The sequence below is a fragment of the Haliotis cracherodii genome, unplaced genomic scaffold (assembly GCF_022045235.1).
Source record: "Haliotis cracherodii isolate W230 unplaced genomic scaffold, xgHalCrac1.p SCAF_6, whole genome shotgun sequence".
Classification (NCBI taxonomy): Eukaryota; Metazoa; Mollusca; class Gastropoda; order Lepetellida; family Haliotidae; genus Haliotis; species Haliotis cracherodii.
Window position 1 is genome coordinate 32,028,227 of NW_027266319.1, and position 14,347 is coordinate 32,042,573.

The 14,347-nt window shown below is 40.5% G+C and overlaps 1 protein-coding gene across 1 annotated transcript; it reads right to left on the reverse strand.

The window, feature by feature from the left end:
- Nucleotides 1–3,239: 3,239 nt before the first annotated feature.
- LOC139444614 (kelch-like protein 24) lies at nt 3,240–13,741 on the reverse strand. The gene is made up of 2 exons (XM_071225523.1): nt 13,712–13,741; nt 3,240–5,020 (listed from the first exon to the last, which is right to left on the reverse strand). The coding sequence occupies exon 2, from the start codon at nt 5,016–5,018 to the stop codon at nt 3,240–3,242; it is 1,779 nt and encodes a 592-aa protein (XP_071081624.1). The 5' UTR covers nt 5,019–5,020; nt 13,712–13,741.
- Between the last annotated feature and the right edge of the window lie 606 nt (nt 13,742–14,347).

Here is a 14,347-nt window from a genome sequence, read left to right on the forward strand (position 1 = left end):
GGGGTTAACCGGAATTTGAACCCACAATCATGGGTTTTTGGCGTGCCCAAGGAACGCAACTCTGCACAGCGAATTGTGGCACCTTTGACGACTGGGCCACCCATGCCTCCTGTCAATGTCTAGACCTTGGCAGAAAATTGCATTAGACCTTGTAGCAAAGTGTCCCTTTAAACACACTGAACAATGTGAATGTTAACTATTGTATTAATTTCACCATCCCAGCCGTGCAAACCCTAAAAATAAACAGACCCGGAGGACAGTAGAGAATGCTCAAGGGCTTCCATAGTAATGTCAGAAACAGAAGCACAAATATAAAAGGGCGGCATATCCTCATTGTCTTGATGATGTACTGTTACAGGGAGCCGTCTGGAGCGGTCTCAGGCAGTCCTAAGCAGTACATCCTGACAAGACTGCTTGGCAATGGTACAAGTTTTATTAGCCTTGCTCCAAGTCTGTACTGAATGATAAGTCCATGGATGTAGAGTAAATTCATCCTAATAATAGGCAAGTCTAGGTAAGTGGCTGCCAGTCTTTTATAAGCACAACTTATTATTATTCATATAATTTAGGAATTATGATTTAAATTAATAATCAATGCCTTACAGACTTGTGCAAGTCTAAGTTTCATGTACAGGAAAAGAAATGTATTTGTCTCAGTGTGTGTGACCCAGAGGGCACTCATAAGTTTAAGGGGCCCTTTTGGAATTTAATTGCAGCACCATAAGACTACCTTTGACCCCCTTCAAACTTGGTGAATGTTACTTGTTGACCTAGATAGCAAGCAGGTGTAATTTGCACCTTCATTCTCATTGAGGTTGATAATTTACTATTCCAATTTCTGAATCTCCAGGTATAACTTTTGAATCATACTGTGCATACTGGCATATTTATAATCACTTTCCATGTATTTTTCTACTTTACTTGTTTGTTTGTTGTTTAATGCCGCACTCAGCAATATTCCAGCTATATGACGGCGGTCTGTAAATAATCGAGTCTGGACCAGACAATCGAGTGACTGACGTCATAAGCATCGATCTACCTATTTGGGATCGATGACATGCATCAACCAAGAACCGGGTCCTACTCAGGACCCACCCGACCCGAGTACCCGAGTTACCTGTCCCAGCCCTAATACCTAAGTAACAATGGTAACAGACTTCATGATCTAATGAATTAGATGAACATGACAAAGATTTACAGAAGTTGAAAAACTATTTACCATCCATTCTCTGTGATACTGTATTCACAACAGACAATTATACTCACAGATATGCTGTTTGTAAACCAAATCCATGTCATCCTTTCTACAGGCAAACCTCATTAGGCTGGATCCTGTTAATCCAGAAGTCTCACCTTCCTGATGATAACTGCTGTGAATGCCTCCAGGTTTACAAAGGGATTTTACTCCATGATGCCAGACCTTTTTAAGACATGGATTACGAATGTGCAGAGTCCAAAAAATTGAAATGTGAAAAAGACCCATTAAAAATAAAAAGCAGTGGGTTTTTTATTCCACTGACCAGTATAAGTAATTTACTGTCATTAATCGTTGCTATCAATATGAATCAATTATTAAAATCCTATGTAATTACAACATTTTAAAAATTTATTGAATTTTTTTTAACAGATCTCGTTTACAATGGAAGGCAGGTAACTCTAAAAAAAATTCTTCCTCTATTCCTCCCACCCCCACTTTTTCTTTTCTTACCTAGTTAATATTTTGAAGAATTTAAAAGATATACTTGAAATTAGCATACTTATCTTTTCAGGTCTTTTTACCTACCAACCTGGGTGCTGTTGTACAAAGTGATCTTAGTGCTAAGATGATCGTAACTCCTATACCTTAACACAGACTTACCACAGTCGAAGCACTAAGGTTGTTTTGTACAACATCACTCCAAATTTTTAAGCCAAAGATCCATAAATAACCACTCCCTAAAGGTCTGGCCTAACAATGGTACGCATGAATCATGATTTGGAAGTTTACTGATACGGAAGATACGATACAACTCACATAATCATGATAATAGCACTAGTGGAGAAATTCATTGAAGGATCAACCTTAATCAATAATATTAGGAGGTAAATATGAGTGAAAAATACCCATGTTTAAAACAAAAGTTATCAAAGATATGATATGTAGTCAAGAGCCAATTAAACAGGCCAAAACAATCACAAACAAATCTACATCAGTTAATCAAAACATGGTTTATATTGCCTTGAGTGAGTTGGATTTTAACGCCGCTTTGAACAGTATTCCAGTTACATCACAGCATGTCTGCTTAATGTGGGAGGAAAGCCTCCGACCTCAGACCTTTACCACTTTGGTGAAAACTACGAGCACGGGTATGGTGCTTGCAAACCTAGAAACATAATCAGGGCGAACCTGGATTTGAACCCAAGATCACAGGGTTCTTGCATTCCAAAGGGATGCAACTCTGCACAGCGAAATGCAGGTCCTTAAACGACTGGGCCATACTGTGGCTTGTGTGTGACACCTCAGTCTTTGGATGTGCTCATGGAACAGGTAACCATGGTAACATACTCCATGGCAATGCTATGATGGATGCCGACAAGAGAATACACTAAAAGACAGTAAAGCAATCAAATACATCAATGCATCTTTCACATAAGGGGTTCGGACAGACAGTATCTGTGATTGTGGTAGTACACATGAACGTCAACACATCAGTCTAATAAAAGCGGGGTTTGAGCTGACTGAGATTTGATTTCAATATTGCCATACAGCAGGATATATGTATAACTTCCCTAAACGACAACAATCGAATTTCTGTTTAAATAGCATTAATCATGTTCTGTACAATTGCAGGAAATAAGATCTATAACAAATGTAAAGAATTTTCTGAAATTGAGACATACAACTTAAAGGGTTGATGCCTAGACACACACCTAGCAGGGTGGATGTCGAAACACACACCTAGCAGGGGGATGCCGAGGTTGATGTCAAGACACACACCTAGCAGCGTGGATGTCGAAACACACACCTTGCAGGATGGATGTCAAGACACACATCTAGCAGGGTGGATGTCGAAACACACACCTAGCAGGGGGGATGCTGAGGTTGATGTCGAGACATACACCTTGCAGGATGGATGCCGAGACACACACCTAGCAGGATGGATGTCAAGACACACACCTAAGAGGATAGATGCCGGGACACACACCTTGCAGGGTGGATTCCCTAATACACCTTGCAGCATGGATGTCAAGACACACATCTAGCAGGATGGTTGCTGCACCCTCTCAGTCTGGCTCTGGGCACGTTCCCGCCTCTGTTGACACAGGAATACCCTCACACAACCATAGGAATACATCGGAACTGGGATATTCCCAGATGTAAACCACCTGGTGCTCTCAGGGTCATAATATTCAATCACATCCGAGTACAAGTTGTCCTTAGCGCCTCGACGCCGACCTCCAAAGGCATAAAGCTTTTCATCCAAGACACACAGACTGACGAAGTCTCTGGGGTAGCTCATGTCGGGGAGGATGTCCCAGGTGTCGGACGCTGGACAGAACCCGAACACACCTTCCAGTCCCACAACATAGATCTGGTTGTTGAGGACACATGCCGTGAGACACATGTCATTAGCTGGCAGACCCTTCTGTAGGACACTGCACGTCTTGCTGACGGTGTCGTAACACTGGACCGTGTTTGTCACCATCTCCTCATTGTTCTTGCCCCCGAATAAATAGATCTTCTTGCCGTACGACACAAAGCCCATGTTTTCTACACCCGTGATCAGGTTCCCTCCCTCTTCCCACTTGTTTGATTTTTTGTCCCACATCTCGATGGAAGCCAGAACCCTGTCCTCATCGAATCCTCCCAGAACACAGATGAGGTCATCTACCGCAGACATCGCATGGCGCCTCCGAGCGTGCAGCATGTTAGAGCCTCGCAACCATGTTTCAAACGTCGGATCATACTTCCAGAATTCCGAGCTTCGTAGGCCCCCTGACACATAGATTTCATTCCCAATAGCACAAGCAGCAAATTCATTTCTCTTTTTGAAAGGAAGAGCTTTAAGCGAACAGAATTCCTTTGTGTCAGATCTGTAGTACTCCACATCATTACTCAACCCATCCATCAATCGGCCGCCTAGTAGGATGGCACTCTCACAGTATGGAAAGGAATAGCGAGGTGTGATCTGGTATGACGGGAGCATATGGCGGCGTGACGGGACAGTGTGATACAAAACAGCCTCCTCCAATAACTCCTTCCCTTTGTCCTCGTCAGACAGATGACCAGTCTTGACAACAACGTCCATCAAGTAGCTCTGACTGATCAGTGGGAACTTGACACATTCAAGGACCTGGAACTTGTAGGTGAGTCTCTTTTCAGAGTCTGACTCGAGCCACTTGACTGCCGCATCGAACACCTGCTCCTCAGACTGGCAATTGAGACGTCTGTCTCGCAACAGATCTACAATACAGTCCACAGACAATTTGGAAAAATCGTCATCCAAAACTACAGTTGGAAAATGTTCACAGGCGAACTTCTTGGCGAAGTTATAAAGGGGCTTGTGCGCATGGATGTCAGCAAGAGTCATTGCAGCGAGACAGTTACCATCGTTCATGTTCTGCTGGAAATACTGGACACAGAGCTCCACCAGAGTGAGAATCTGGAACAGATGAGCCTGACTGAACAGTTCCTGGACAATGGCGCCTGTCATGCTCACATTACCAGTGTAGATGAAGTGAAGCACGTGCTCAAACACGGATGCATCTATCTGTTTGATGTCGATCACATCCTTGAAGCTCTCCTCCATGCCTGATGAGAACATGGACTTAAAGTAAGGGGATCCCGCAGCAAGGACGACCTTGTGGCAGGGGAACTTGCAGCCTTCGATGCTGATGATGATGTCGGTGTAGCTGGAGTCGAGACGCAGCTTCTGCATGTTGTCAATGAGGACGACGGTCTGCTCCTGACTGTGGTAGCTGCTCTGCGTGTCCTCCTCCACCACGTGGCTGTCCCCTCCTCCCTCCCCCGACATCATGGCTGAAACACAAGCAGATCATGGCAGAAACACAAGCAGATCATGGCTGAAACACAAGCAGATCATGGCTGAAACACAAGCAGATCATGGCTGAAACACAAGCAGATCATGGCTGAAACACAAGCAGACCATGGCTGAAACACAAGCAGATCATGGCTGAAACACAAGCAGACCATGGCTGAAACACAAGCAGATCATGGCTGAAACACAAGCAGATCATGGCTGAAACACAAGCAGGTCATGGCTGAAACACAAGCAGATCATGGCTGAAACACAAGCAGATCATGGCTGAAACACAAGCAGGTCAAGGCTTCATTTGTTTGTTTGTTGTTTAACGTGGCGCTGAGCAATATTCCGGCTATATGACAGTCTGTAAATAATCCAGTCTGGACCAGACAATCCAGTGATTGACATCATGAGCATCGATCCACACAATTGGGATAGATGATATGCATCAACCAAGTCAGCGAGCCTAACCACCAGATCCCGTTAGATGCCTCTTACGACAAGCATGGGGTGCTGAAAGCCTTTTCTACCCCGGATCTTCACGGATCGCAGCCTCTTAATAATCGAGGCCCTACCTGACAAACAAGTGCTTCCTATAAAGCAGCATAATGATACTTAATGAACAGAATCAAGTATGACCATCTGATCCATTAAGTCGCCTCAAACTTCCATCAATACAACTGTTAGTACTGATACTGACCAAGACACCATCAGTATTCGACCCATCAAGATCCGGACTACAATTGGTACATACTTGTTGTATGGGGCGACTAACGGGATCGGGTGGTCAGGCGAGCTGACGTGGTTGATACATGTCATCGATCCCAATTGCGTGGATTGATGCTCATGATGTCAATCACTGGATTATCTGGTCCAGACTCAAATAATTTATAGACCACTGTCATATAGCTTGAGTTTTGCTGAGTGCGGGGTTACACAACAAACAAACAAAAACAAAACCATCAGTATTGACTAAACTTACCAACTGATATATATGGGTTCCATGGTAGCAAGTACTACTTCAGCTAATTCCTCAACACTGACATAACAATGGTACTGCCAGCCTGTTCACCAGTATATGATCAGGGATGCACAGTACACATAGTATGCCCCACCAGCGATACTGAGTCTGTCCCAGGCTATACACTATGGCCATTCACTGCCTCACCTGCGACCAGATACTTTCAATGTTGAAAAGGTCCAGATAAAATATCAAGCAGCCTGATTTGTATCATTGTTAGAATTGAAAAGCCGTTTCAGGTGGGCAAAATATGTTTTGCAATTAGATACTCACTGCTTCCCTGAAATTATGTTCATATTAATAGATTCTGTTGTTCAGAAATGATGTTGTCAGTGAGAAGTTGAAACAGCCAGCGAGAAGTTCACATGATCACTGCTGTCTGTGTGAAGTGAATACTGTCAGTTTGAAGTGAATACTGTCAGTGTGAAGTGAATACTGTCAGTGTGAAGTGACTACTGTCAGTGTGAAGTCACTGCTGTCAGTGTGAAGTCACTGCTGTCAGTATGAAGTCACTGCTGTCAGTGTGAAGTCACTGCTGTCAGTATGAAGTCACTGCTGTCAGTGTGAAGTCACTGCTGTCAGTGTGAAGTCACTGCTGTCAGTGTGAAGTCACTGCTATCTGTGTGAAGTGACTGCTGTCTATGTGAAGTCACTGCTGTCTGTGTGAAGTCACTACTGTCAGTGTGAAGTCACTACTGTCAGTGTGAAGTCACTGCTGTCTGTGTGAAGTCACTGCTGTCTGTGTGAATTCACTGCTGTCAGTGTAAAGTCACTACTGTTAGTGTGAATTCACTACTGTCAGTTGAAGTCACTGCTGTCAGTGTGAAGTAGCTACTGTCAGTGTGAAGTCACTGCTGTCAGTGTGAATTCACTACTGTTAGTGTAAAGTCAATACTGTCAGTGTGAATTCACTACTGTTAGTGTGAAAGAAATACTGTCAGTGTGAAGTGACTACTGTCAGTGTGAAGTGAATACTGTCAGTGTAAAGTGAATACTGTCAGTGTAAAGTCACTACTGTTAGTGTGAACTCAATACTGTCAGTGTGAAGTCAATACTGTCAGTGTAAAGTCACTGCTGTCAGTGTGAAGTCACTGCTGTCAGTGTAAAGTCACTACTGTCAGTGTTAAGTCAATACTGTCAGTGTGAAGTCACTGCTGTCGGTTTGAAGTCACTGCTGTCAGTGTGAAGTCACTGCTGTCAGTGTAAAGTCAATAGTGTCAGTGTGAAGTCACTTCTCTCAGTGTGAAGTCACTGCTGTCAGTGTAAAGTCACTACTGTCAGTGTAAAGTCACTGCTGTCAGTGTGAAGCCAATACTGTCAGTGTGAAGTCACTGCTGTCAGTGTAAAGTCAATACTGTCAGTGTAAAGTCACTACTGTCAATATAAAGTCAATACTGTCAGTGTGAAGTCACTTCTGTCAGTGTGAAGTCAATACTGTCAGTGTAAAGTCAATACAGTCAGTGTGAAGTCAATTCTGTCAGTGTGAAGTCACTACGTCAGTGTAAAGTCACTGCTGTCAGTGTGAAGTCAATTCTGTCAGTGTGAAGTCACTTTTGTCAGTGTAAAGTCACTGCTGTCAGTGTGAAGTCACTGCTGTCAGTGTAAAGTCAATACTGTCAGTGTGAAGTCACTACTGTCTATGTGAAGTCACTGCTGTCAGTGTAAAGTCACTACTGTCAGTGTAAAGTCAATACTGTCAGTGTGAAGTCACTGCTGTCAGTGTGAAGTCACTGCTGTCAGTGTGAAGTCACTACTTTCAGTGTAAAGTCAATACTGTCTGTGTGAAGTCACTACTGTCTGTGTGAAGTCACTACTGTCTGTGTGAAGTCACTTCTGTCAGTGTGAAGGCAATACTGTTTGTGTGAAGTCACTTCTGTTAGTTTGAAGTCACTACTGTCAATGTGAGGTCACTGCTCTCAGTGTGACGTTAATACTGTCAGTGTGAAGTCACAATTTTACACTTATAAAACATATTATCTTCATACTGACCCTCATCTTACTAGCAAACAATCAATATCAGTATATCATGATATATTGAGTACCCATCACTTCAAACATAAGTGAGTGTGTCTTAAGCATTTTTAGCAATATTTCAACAATATCACTGCGGTGAACACCAGAAATAAGCTTCACACAACGTACCCATGTGGGGGAATAGAATCATGAAAAAATACATATATCAGGATTTTACATGTCACATAATTCCTGATGCAATAATTTCCTGAAATGTTTTTGATAGGAGTCATAACTGACACAACAAGTTCACTAAGACAGAATAATAAGAATATTTGTTTTATAAACTACTGACCACTATTTCGCTGTCAAGCACCCCCTGCACATGCTGCAGCTAAAGTGCATTTGACAGCGCTTGCACTGCCTGTCAAAAAGCACCAGGGCCTCATTTTCTTTTAAATGATGACTTAGAAGAAGAAAAAAACACTAAAATATGTGGTGCCTCATCATGACAGTTTTACAAGTCTATGTAAAACCCTGGTATATATGGCCTATATACTCACTGCAAAAAGAAACAAAATCCATAGAATGTTTATTTGTTGTTGTTGTTTAACGCCGCACTCAGCAATATTCCAGCTATATGATGGAAGTCTGTAAATAATGAAGTCTGGACCAGACATGCATAAACCAATTCACCGACCCTGAATAGGTCTTTAACAACCCATGCTTGCCGTGAAAAGCGACTATGCTTGTCGTAAAAGGCGACTAACGGGATGGGGTTGTCAGGCTCGCTGACTTGGTTGATGCATGTCATTGATCCCAAATGCGTGGATTGATGCTCATGATGTCAATCACTGGATTGTCTGGTCCAGACTTGATTGCGTGTACATATATTAACCAACATGTATGGTATTCACGTCTCTTTTGGCAGCGAGTATATTTACACAGAAAGAGATCGTTGAGATTAATACTGCAGCAGCTGTTCAGAGTCTATATCCTCAGCAAACCATCAGCCATGAGGGAGCATTGTCTCCTATATTGTGTGATATTCATGTTATGAAGAGAATATCATCATGATCATACACAATCAACAACCTCAACACAATGAAACAGACAAACTATAACAATCACTCTCTCACAGCTGCCAACAGCTGGCGCCAGCACCAAAGTAGCCTATTCCAGGTCAGGTATAACACAGCCGTATCACCAGGATCAATTAGTGTCGAGGACAAGTGTCAGAGGGTACACCAGACCCTACCAGACTTTTATCCAACCCAAAATAGTTTGTCCTATACACTTTCTCCTGGAAGTATGGCGTTTTGAACATGTTCAATTGTAGGGCTGTGTATTGACCTGGAGTTTGTATTGCAATATATTGCCATACTTTAACCTGTGTTGAATACCTACTGCAATACCGGCATATTGCCAGTTTACATTTTCATGGCTGGTTGGTTGGTTTGTTGTTTAACGCTGCACTCAGCAATATTCCAGCTAAATGATGGCGGTCTGTAAATAATCGAGTCTGGACCAGACAATCCAGTGATTAATATCATGAGCATTGATCCACACAATTGGGATCGATGACATGCATCAACCACGTCAGCCAGTCTAACCAACCGATCCCGTTATTAATGTCAGATACCATCAGTCAGTGTCCCTTATATGGGACGATGTAGAAATCATCTGCCATTTTGCATCCCAGCAATGATCAAGGGAGATAATACAGTCATATGGTAGCGCAAGCGACACCTTCATTATACTCTCGGTATAGAGAGCACCACGAATGGGCTATCGCTGTGAGTTGCTTCATAGGCATGATGTGAACAACCTAATTGATAAAAAGATCGTCAGAGACAAGTCGTATCAGAAAGATACTATTTTCCATCTCCATATCGATTAGGAACATACTTATTTATATTTGCCCCAAAATATTGCTACATTTACAAACATTTTGCAATACATATTGCTGAAGAATGGCAGCACAATATACCGGTGTACCATTAATACCACACACCCTTATTGAATCACTGTATATCATGGTAGGCTGCAAGTTGTATACGACTAATATTCCTATTTTGCTACAAAATATATAAAGTTCAAGGAGCTGATGGTTGATTTTCTTCAATCTAACACTGAAATCCCTTCGATAAACATGATAAACATGATAAAGAAAAGGGTTCTGACTAGGAGCACTCATATGACATCAGTAGAAGTCTTGGCAATCAAGTGAAGCATGCCTCTTGTTTATGCCTTGTCTCTACCCCCATGTGTAGTGTAATAAAGTAGATTTGCTCTGAGCTATTTTAACATCAAAGCACTCGGATGAAAGCATCCTCATGCTTTAACTATAATAGTTTAGGGCCCTTAAAGATCCGGGGTAGAATAGGTCTTCAGTAACCCATGCTTGCCGTAAAAGGTGACTATGGTTGAGGTAAGAGACGACTAACAGGATCAGGGGGTCAGGCTCGCTGACTTGGTTGATGCATGTCATCGTATCCCAATTGAGTAGATCGATGCTCATGATGTCAATCGCTGGATTTTCTGGTCCAGACTCGAATTTTTACAGACCGCCGACAAACATAATTATAAATACCGTATTCGACGTAATAAGCGCCCAGGGCGCTCTCAAAATTAGAAATAGGGGGCTCTTATTAGAATATTACTTTGGTGGACAAAACAGAGTTGAAAGATAAATTTCATGGCTTATGCCGACAGTTTATATACGACAGATACATTTTTCCAGAATTTAATTGCCCATAATTAAGGGTGCATATAACACACAAGTGCGTATTATACTCAAATAAATAAGTCTTGTGTACATTGATCAATCGGAAGGGGGGCTAATTGGGATTGTTCACTTGCCAATATATTAGCAAATATCGCCTTGGGCACTTATTACGTCTAATATGGTAGTTCAGGGCAAAACTATATATATGTTGACACTACACATGGCGGTACAGCAAACTTTATTTCTTAAATCAAACTATCACAATTGCTTGTCGCACAAAAGTACTAAATTGATAGGATATTAAAAATACCAATAGTATCGTCTACAGTATGGATAACAGTTGATAGTTTGATGACATGAATGCCATGACTTCCATGTTTAATACTGAACACTGTGATCAACATTTACTTTTCAACAATGAGTCCCTGTGTGCATGCTGTAGCTCACCTAATTTGCCTGGAAATTTGCAACATTCATTGTCATTGATATTCAGATCACAATAGAGATCATATAGCTAGGTGATACAATAGAAACACATGCACCATAAATCTGAAAATAAATAGAAGTTATGACACAACTGACCACGATGATATGCTCCAGCAAAATACATCACACCCTGACCTTGAAACAATACAGCAAGGTCATGACACAGAGGTCACAATACGATACGTATCGCGATACACATACGTGCGTCAAATTCACATGGAAACTTCTTGACAATAAATATTTCAGAGCAGGTTCAAAAGGAAAAGCTGACTGTAGACACATGTTCGTAATGGCTATTTTTAGTAGTGAACTTGAAACGCTAATTACAACACATTTTCCTGTAAAAATGCTAGGCTAATTAAATGAGTAGTAATTAATTTATTTGTATCGATACAGAGATATTGGGTTTCGTATCGACACACGAAAACTCACAATGCACCGGTGCACTGATGTATCATGTCACCCCTACCATGTACATGGTCTACTGGGCAAGAGTGAGTGAGTGAGTGAGTATGGTTTTACGCCGCTTTTAGCAATATTCCAGCAATATCACGGCAGGGGACACCAGAAATGGGCTTCACACATTGCACCCATGTCGGGAATCGAACCCGGGTCTTCGACATGACGTTACTGGGCAAGAAGTACACTGTCAAAATGGCATGGAATTTGGCCCCACGTCTAAAACCAAACAGTAGGACCTGGCGAACAGCATGTCAGCATGGTCAGTGACATCATTACCATGGTTACTGGCATCAGCAGCATCATCCTTTAGGGTTTCACAGGAGAAGTTGAAAATGTAAAAGCTTACGATGAACAGTGCTTCCTGTAAGTTTTGATTAGGTTGCCATGGTTACAGCCTTAAATCATATCCCCAAACAATGTAAATAACTGTTTTAATCAAGGAAATAATGTTATCATTTGATAATTTCCTCATATTGCATTAGTTTGCACACGACAATGTGCTTGTGTGTTTGTTTCATGTTTACAGAGCTCCAGATAACTTTTTGAGCAATTGAGTTTTTACTCTAGGGTTTTCTATTTTAATTGGGTTATTACATTTTTCATTGGGTAACCAATATTTCTTCACTCATCTATTCATCACTCTATTGTTTTTTTCCCAAAAAGAGTGAACATTTTAAGATTTTAATGAAATGAAATAATATTTTAGGTGTATATGACTGTTCTCAATATATAGGCTTGACTGGGAAAGTAAATTATCTTGTAATTATGTTTAGGAAATTAGCTCCTTGGTACGCATGCTGAAAAAGTTTCATTGGGTATTTAAAGGTGCTGTTTTTTTATACTTTTGAGTTTTTCATTTAATGCATGCGTTGTCTGTTAGCATGTTAATTGAAAGTACCGGTAATCATGGTAATTGGGTTTTGAATATTTTTTAGCAGTATTTTATGCAACAGTGCTTATATACAGCTCTGTGTTTATATGAATATGATTTGGAAGGGGCTTCAATACATTTTGCGGATGATAAAATGTCCCTTCTAATCAGCATCATCAGTGAGCATGGTGAAGATGACAGAATACCTAATAAATACTAGTAATTATTTTCAAAACCAACCTGATATTTCACAATTTTTACCTGTTAGTGGAATTTGTGTAACCTGTTTATTTTACCAAACAGTGATTGGTAAAAGAATGTCACCAGACAGGCCTGAAAATTGTAAGTACATGTTTCTCTCTACCATGTCATTCCTCGATCTCCAAATGACATGTTCAGTGGTTGGTTAACACAACAGTCATCAATATTCCAGCTATAAGACAGTGACCACAGCTGGTAAATGATAAAGTCTGAACTAGACATATGTCCAAATTAAATTTACATTCATTAAATTATTTATCATTACCTGCAAATCTAAAAAATTGCACATATATAATATATATATATATATATATATATATATATATATATATATACAATCAATGTAAATCGCTTTCTTTTTTCCTCTAACTGACACAATTGAGTAACATAAATCCTTCAGAAAAGAAACAAAACTACCATAGAGAAACAGACAAAGAAACTACAAAATGTGATATTTCAACAATATTTTAATTTCAATATTATCATTATTATTATTATTATTATTATTATTATTATTGTCGCTCTCATAATGCATATCCTATATCAAATTACATCTGTCTATTAACAATGAGATAAGATACAAGATTTATTAAAACCCTACGAGTAATTAACATTAACGAAGCTGTCAACATGTCTCAAAAACTGATGAAAAATACAACTGTTAATGAGGATGCACTCTTCAAGTCAAACATGCCCACGTGACCCGTCACTCATGAAGAGCTTCTCACCATGCACTAGGAAAGTGATCGAATTATGAACGACATGTCAAATTTGAGGAGTTTAGGAAATGAACCACGTACAATTTTTGTCACGAAGACAAAACACGCTGTTACAGTTGTGTAAATTTAAACGTAAACTTGTGTTGTAACCAGAATCACTAACGTAAGCACGACAAACTGACTTACATGCAGCTCTGCTACTGTGGAATAGTGTCAATATTTACCGAGTCAAGCAACCGGAAGTAGCTAAAATCAGGACCACCAATAAAAGGTCACGATTATTCACTGCCGTGCTATCAACCAGGAAAATCCTGAAAAATATGTAGTATCTCGCAAAACGTTAATTGTATAACTTGTCTTCATTTCAAGCCTTCAACAAGACAGATTTCTTACTATGAATTGATATAGGATATGCATTATTAGAGCGACAATAATAATAATAATAATAATAATAATATTGAATATATATTGAATATATATTGTATATTTCATGCTTTCGTTCACTAGTTTGTCTGATGCAAGATCGATCAAGTGATTCAAATATGGAAATGGAATGTTACCAACAAAGGTTTATAGTTACTATGAGCTCATTGGTCACATGACATCATAATGCATATTGTCGAGATGGGTACGTTATTACGTCATCCATATAGAGTTCAAGGCCGGCGTTACAAACGGATAACGTTACGTCACCAAATGTGTTTCTTTGCATTGTGTATAGGGTAAACATGTCATACATTTTCATTTTCTTTCTTGAACAGCGTAGTCGAGAAGGATCATAGGGTCCCCACGCACTTACATTTTTTGTGACCCTATAGTGTC

What these genes read in the sequence shown, in the direction of transcription:
- LOC139444614 (XM_071225523.1), bottom strand. Translation starts at nt 5,018, where the DNA reads ATGATGTCGGGGGAGGGAGGAGGGGACAGCCACGTGGTGGAGGAGGAC.